The sequence below is a fragment of the Trichechus manatus genome, unplaced genomic scaffold, assembly GCF_000243295.1.
Source record: "Trichechus manatus latirostris isolate Lorelei unplaced genomic scaffold, TriManLat1.0 scaffold00040, whole genome shotgun sequence".
NCBI lineage: Eukaryota > Metazoa > Chordata > Mammalia > Sirenia > Trichechidae > Trichechus > Trichechus manatus.
Window position 1 is genome coordinate 19,198,147 of NW_004443976.1, and position 7,161 is coordinate 19,205,307.

General features: G+C 52.8%; 1 protein-coding gene across 1 annotated transcript in view; it reads right to left on the bottom strand.

The window, feature by feature from the left end:
- ABR (ABR activator of RhoGEF and GTPase) overlaps positions 1-7,161 on the bottom strand; it is a 205,914-nt gene that overhangs the window by 98,684 nt on the left and 100,069 nt on the right. The window contains exon 2 of the mRNA XM_004376170.2: positions 6,948-7,132. Within this exon, the coding sequence (XP_004376227.2) occupies positions 6,948-7,132 (185 nt within the window). The remainder of the gene's footprint in view (positions 1-6,947; positions 7,133-7,161) is intronic.

The following is a 7,161-nucleotide window of genomic DNA, read 5'->3' on the forward strand; positions in this document are numbered from 1 at the left end:
CAAGTAGATACAAGAGACTAAACGGGCAGCTTCTGTCCGGAGGTGAGATGGGAAGGCAGAGAGGGTTAGGAGCTGGTTGAATGGACATGGGGAATCAGGTGGGAAGGAGAAGTGTGCTGTCACAGTACAGGGAGAGCAATTAGGGTCACATAACACGTATGTATAAATTTTTGTATAGGAGACTAACTTGAAATGTAAACTTCATTTAAACTACAAAAAAAAAAAAAAATTTACATTGCTATTAAAAAAAAAAATAGCATAGAGCTTTAGCCTTGTAAGCATATTGACACGTATAAGCTGGGCTCACAAAAATTTTTTTGTTGTTATAACTACAGTGATATTTTCATACAAAATAATAAATTTCTGCTGAAACACTGCACAAAAATTGACGAGACAAGTCATTTTGGTGTCACCCTGATGTGTCACCTGGTGCAGTCTGCACCCCCCACACCCTTCTAGTGATGCCACTGATCTGCCCCATTTATACCTTACGGGACTGAGGCTCAACAGGTTTCCCAAAGAGGTAAAACAAGGACACTAAGGCTCACGTTCTAGAGAGACAGCAAAAGCAGCACTTACAAGTTCCCCGCCACCTACTAGCTGTGTGACCTTAGGTGGGTTATGTAACCTCTCTGCACCTCAGTTTCCACATCTGTAAAATGGGGGCAATAATGTTGCTTACCTCACAGGGTGGTGGTGAGAACTACACGAGTTAATATTTACCAAGTGCCGTAACAGTGCCTGGCACTTAGTAAGCACTATGAAAGCATTTCTATTCTTTCTCCCCTTCTTTCTGCCACACAGGCAGGAGGTTGAGGGTTCTGTGTGGCCCTCCAGATGGAAGCGACTAGTCAATAACCCTGCTGGGAGAAAAGACAAGAGCATCACCTAGGTGAAGGAAAGACACTCTGGCCTCACTAGCACCCACTAGTGGAGAAATAGGTGCCGATGAAGGAAAATAGTCCATGGGGTAAGAGCCAGCCCATGGATAGATGTTCTCGGCTGCCCTACTGCACCCCGACAGAGCCCAAAGCCCAGGGGCCACCCAACTCTGCCTATAGGAGGTTCACTTCTGCCTGGCACGCAGGTAGGGTGAGGACACTCGTAGGAGCTTCCATAGCACTTGTTTTGGGGGCAAGGTAACACCTGTTGGTGTGATTATTTGGGTTAGTCAGCCTCTTGGCCCCCTCCTCAAAGACTCCAGGGCCTAGAGGGTAGAGAATGAGTCTGGTTCTACTCAGGATCATATCCATAGTGCCTGGGACCTGTAGGAGAGCAATTCACCTTTACTGAATCAGTGTTACTTTGTGAGTAGCTTTATTGGCAGATATGAAATGCACCAATGGACTATGACCCCAGCACACTAGCAGGGAGAAGGAGGTCTCCAGACAGGAGATGAGAGGAGCAGGAAGAGCCAGGTCAACCAGGTGCAGGTAATCAAGGAAGACCGTGGTGGTGGTGGGGGTGAGCAAGTGCCCAGCCAGGTGTGAAAGGGAGGCCTGGCCAGGCTAGCAGAGAGGATGGGGAGGGCCTGCTATGGAGGAGACTGAGGGCCACAACCAAGGCATTAAGTCTTCTAGGGGACGGGGTGCGAGGAATCATGGTAAAAACAACTGGGCTGAGATCCTGGCTCCATTGCTTACATACGTCCCAGCTGGGACAAGCCAAGGAGCCTTAGTTTCCTCATCTACACGTTGGGGGTACTCCCTCGTGGTTGTAGAGGTTAAGTAGCAAAGAAGCCTGTGGGCTCTGGCACAGCACCTGGCATGGAGGAGGAGCCATGTAGTCTGCTTTCCTTTGCAGCAGGAACCAAGAATCCAGAAAGGGGAGAGATGAGGAACAAGGCTGCCGAGACCAGGAGGTTGGCAGCTAAGGCGAGCACAATACCAGTGGCCCTGGAAGCTCCTGAGAGGCGTAAGGTCCACGGGCACCCGTTCACCCACTCACTCGGGTCCACATGCCGTGTGAAGGGATGGGCCACAATCTCAGAAGCTCCCAGCTCCCCAGGTGGCCTCTCCATCGCCCAGAAGCAAAATCCTCGCTTTCCAACATCAAACCCCAAGCCCAAGCCTTCAGATGGGACCAAGGGAGGGAAGAGGAAGCAGCAATTCTTCCCAGCTTCATCCTGCATTTGCCCGCCCTTCCTCCTCCCTGGCCATACCAACCCTACCGTTGTTAAGTGCTGTCGAGTTGATTCCTACTCATAGCGACCCTACTCAGTTCAATTCCACAAACACCAGGTGAGCACCCACTAGGTCCAGGCTCTGAGCTGGGAGATGCTGATGGGAGCCACACAGATGACAGGGATCAGGTCTTTGGCTCTCTGGGCCTCCTGATCTCACAGGCCAACCTAAACTGTAAGCTTCCCCAACAGTGAAGGGATCAGTGATGGGCTTCTCAAGGGAGATGACGTCTAAGTGGGCTTGGCAATTGGGCACGGGCTCCAGCATCAGAAAAGATCCCAGTTTAAATAATAGCTCTGTCCAATCTGCAACTGATCAAGGGGATGGTGCAAGACTGGGCAGCGTTTTGGTCTGTTGCATGTAGGGTCTCCATGAGCCAGGGCTGACTCAACAGCACCTAACAACTGGCCTCACTGGTTGTATCATCTTGTGCAAAGGATGTCACCCCTCTGAGCCTCAGTTTCCTCAACTGTTAAATGAATATGACAATAGCACCAACCTCATGGGGTTGTCAGGACCCTAAATGAGACAATGCATGTAAAGGGGTCACACAAGTCACTCTACGTAGCTGTGATGATGAGGAGGAGGACGAGGAGGAGGAAAAGGGGAGGAAGATGAGATAGTCAACAACGGTGGCCAGTTCCCCTCCACTCTTATCTTTGGATTCTCCTGCTAGCTGGAGTCTGAACCCCATGATTCAGCATTTTATTAGACACCCTTTGACTTGCCTCTGGGTACCATAGAAACCACACAATGAGTCTGACGTTGAAAAGTCCCTACTAATGTGTATATGGTACCAGTACCTGTACCAGATGCCATCAAGTTGATCCCAACTCATGGTGACCCCACAGGGTAGAACTGTGCTCCCTAAGGTTTTCAGTGGACTTAAACTGCCAAACTTGCACTTAGCAGCTGAGTGCATTAACCACTTGCATGACCCAGGGGCTCAATGTGTACAGACTTTACAATTTACAAAGTGCTCTGCCTGACACCATCTCATGGAGGCCTTGCAACAGCTGTGTGAGGTCAGGAAGGAGGAATGCTCAGTGTCTTCACTTTACAGATGAGCAAACTGGAGCTCAGAGCGGGTGAGTGACATCCCTCAGGTCACATAGCTAGAAAGTGGTAGAGCTGGGACAAAACTCAGATCTTCCTCTTTACTTTGCAGCCCCCTTTTACTGCACTCCTGGGAGGGGAGATGGAGAAGTCTATGGCCTGTGGAGAGCAAGCTTTTCCCTCACACCATAGCCCTGGCTGAGAAAACCGTGCCCCCCACCTGTCAGCTGAGATCAAGAGTCCCGACCCCTCCTTCCCAAGGTAATACCAGGCACGCTCAGTTGAACTGAGCCACCAGCGGTCAGTGGCCCTGGCCCTGCCAGAGCACCATGCTCAGCCTGGGCTTGGAGACAGCGAGGGGACTGAGAGGTAGGGGCTTGTACCACCTTGTCCCTGTAAGCTGCACACCTCTAGAGTGCAAACTAGGACAAGAGCATCAGGACAAGGCTGTAGAGGGGCATGTTGGGAGTGGGGAGCATGTGTCCTAGCCAAAACCACAGAGTCTTGGCTTCATCTGGGGCTGACACGCTTGTAGGACTGACCCAACCCCAGAACAGAAGTTGCAAAAGCAGCTTCATTCATTACCTGCAAATACTGATTAGACTGGGTCCTTGCAATGCTCTTTGCCCCCACCCCTTTAAACACAGATGAGAAGTCTTGTGGGCCTCAAATACCAAGGACCAGCACCCACAGTGAGCCATGCCCTATACTATGGGCCTCACCTGAGGCACCCCAGTCCATCCGCCATTAGGGTTGTTATTAGCTGCTGTCACGTTGGCCCCAACTCATGGCAACCCATACATGACAGAACAAAATGCAGTCCGTTATTGCGCCATCCCCATGATCGGTGGCTGATTAGATCATTGTGATCCACAGGGTTTTTACTTGCTGATTTTCAGTAGTAGATTGCCAGGCCTTTCTTCCTAGTCCCTCTTAGTCTGGAAGCTCCACTAAAACCCGTTCAGTATCATAACAACATGCAAGCCTTTACTGACATACAGATGGTGGCTGCACATAAGGTGCATTGACTGGGAATCAAATCTGGGTCTCCTGAATTGGAGGCAAGACTTTTACCACTGATCCCCCACTGCCTCTCCTTCAGGGTAGTTGGTCCTACTTAGAGCCGAGGAAACTGAGGCTTAGGAGGGTTATGACACTCATACAACGTCTCATAGCTAAGCAGTGGTAACTTTTCATCATTCTCTGAGTTGCTGGGAGGGTAAGACCAAACCCTGGGCTTCCAGGCACAAGTTGGCTACATATCTGAGTGTGGAAGGCCCAGCTGCCAGGCTGTACCAGAGGCCGGATATCTGAATATCTAGAACAATTGTCTGATTTGGTCCAAAAAACCCCTATGTTCCCAAGGTCCCAACAGGAAACCTGGCAGGGGAGGAGTCGTGCCTGGCCAGATGAGCAGAGCCAAGCAGCAGAAACCTTGGTCTTTTTAACCAAAATAGCCCCCAAACACTCATTTGTTGACTCTCTCCAGGCACCCCAGATATAAATAGCAATACCAGCAGTGCCCACTAGGTGGGGCCAGTGGTACAGCATAAGGGGCAGAAATGCCATTCCAGGAGGGAAGGTGGAGCAGGGAGGGGGAGGAATGGGCTGGAATGTTCGTTAGGATCCCAAGCTGGATAAGTGCTCCCCACCCCCTAGTTCCTGTATGGCTTCTAGTCAACAGTGTAAAAGTGAATCCTGGAGTCCCCAAGCACGCTGGGAGCCTGCCTCTGTGTCTAGTAGGTTAAGTTACTTTGTAGCATGTCTAGATTTCAAAGTCCTTAAACAAGTTACTCTCTCATGAGCCACAAAGTGAAGCCACTGCCCCAAAGGACTGGAGCTCCAGGCGAGGGTATGTTCCCGTTATGCTTGCAGCCTGCTCCACGGGAGAAAGCTCCGGACAGTACCTGTCACCAGGGAATCTAAATTGATGGATAAGCAACCCAGCAAGGGGCCGTATGATGAGGAACGCCTGGCCCGAAGGAAACAGGACAGGAGGCAAGCAGGGAGACAGAGCAAGGAGAAAGAAACGGCAAAGACCTTTTTCTCTCCAGCAAGCCACTGCATCTGGCCACATGCTCTCAACTCTCAGTCAGCTTTCCTGGCCCTGCATCGGATTCTGCAGCAAATCTTTCCATACCTACTCATAGCAGGGTGATGGCTGAGTCCCCAAGGGGGCCTTTGAGCCCTGCTGAGGTCTGAGACCTAAAGTCAGAGATGGAAGCAGGGGTTTTCTCCTTCTCGCTTTCCCCGGGTTGGCTTCAGTTCAGGTTCCAGAACAAACCCCCCCGCCCCCAGCATGTCCAAAATGGCTGTCTCTGACCCACCACCCTTCTTAGGATGACAAGGGTAACCCCCAAATGCTGGCTGTGGGGGGCCTGAACCTAACCAACACCCTCGCCCTTTCCCTCTACCTCCCACCTGCCCCCCCACCATCCCTTTCCAAACTTGTACTGCCTGGCAGCCGCTCTGCCTCGACCTCTGTTGCCATGGCAACACTGTGGCTTCCCCCAAGTGGGAAGCCGGTTGCCAAGGCCCTTGTTGCCAAAGACTGTAACAGCCATCATCCACCACCCCAGTGTGTGAAGAGGGGGTGAGAGCTCTGCAAGGGGTGGAGGGTGGCCAAGGAAGCTGTGGAGGGAAGGAAGCAGGGGGCTCTTAAGAAATGGTGGGGTCCAGGCAGGCTCCAAGCTGGGATGGGGAGATGCTAGGTTCCTGTAGGAGAGGAAAAGCATCTCGCAGCATTTCAGCGACAGCTCCTCTGGGGGTCTTGGAGAGAAGAAAGAGGAACCCACAAAACATACCTGGGCAAGCCCTATATCAAGCAGGACTGGGTGCTCCAAGCTCCCTGCCCCAGTACACACACCCCCAAGGAGGAACAGCTTTGGTTCTTCTCCCCAAGTCCAGAAGAACAGTCCTCAGGACTCTCCCAGTCTTGCTTGCTCCCAAGTCTCAGACATGCACGCACACCCGAGCTGGGCCCAGACAGAACCAGGCCCCACATCCAGGAACAAGCATTAGCTACAAGGATTGTAAACCCTCCACACATTCCTATCCCTTGGTCTGTCTCAGAGCATATACTTAATAGTCCTTGCCAAATGCTTCTCTGTGGAGCAGGGCTGCCGTCTCCGCTGGCAACGAGAGAGGTGGGGACCATCAGGGTTAAGTCCCCTCCAGAGTCAGCAGAGCAAGGCTGAGCGGGGCTCTCAATCCTCAGGGATGCTACAGAGCTGCCATTCCACCCACAGGCAGCACAAGGCCAGCCTAGGCTTCTCGGGGGGCCGGCACTAGACAGTAACAGTCCACAGATCCCAGTGCAGCCACTGCCCAGCCCGGGCGCCAGAGGGAAGAGCCTGGTCCTTCCTGAGCCCCACATCTTGCTGAGAAGGGGTACTGAAAGGAGAAACTGAGAGAGGAGGTGAGGGTGTCCAGGAGGCATGGGGAGCAGACTGGTGGAGAGGAGGGAGAGACGGTGCAGAGGCGGCAGAGTGAGCAGCAGGAGGTGGGAGAGGGGAGCCTGAGCCCCTAAGTCTGAGAGGGGCCCAGGACTGGGATGAGATGCACCAAGAGCAGCCAGGTCCAAATTTCCCCAGGTATGCTCCGCCCCCCACAGCTCCCCAAACAGACGCCCAACACCTAGGTCACCCCACCCACCCTCCACCAAGGTCCCCTCACCCCAAGCCCAGAAGGCAAAACAGGTGTACCTACCCCAGGTGCCAGCCCCTCAGGTGGGATGGGGGAGATGCTGCCTCCGTCGCTCTGGCTGCGGGCACTGAGCTGGGGCGACATGGTGGGTGACTCGTCAATGTACGGCATGGTCTCTGAGCCCTCTGGGGGCCCCTTCTGCTCCTCATTCCCCTCTCCTTCGTAGTCGTCTGCCCCGTAGCTGAAGTCTGAGACAAGGAACAAGAAAGGCCACTGA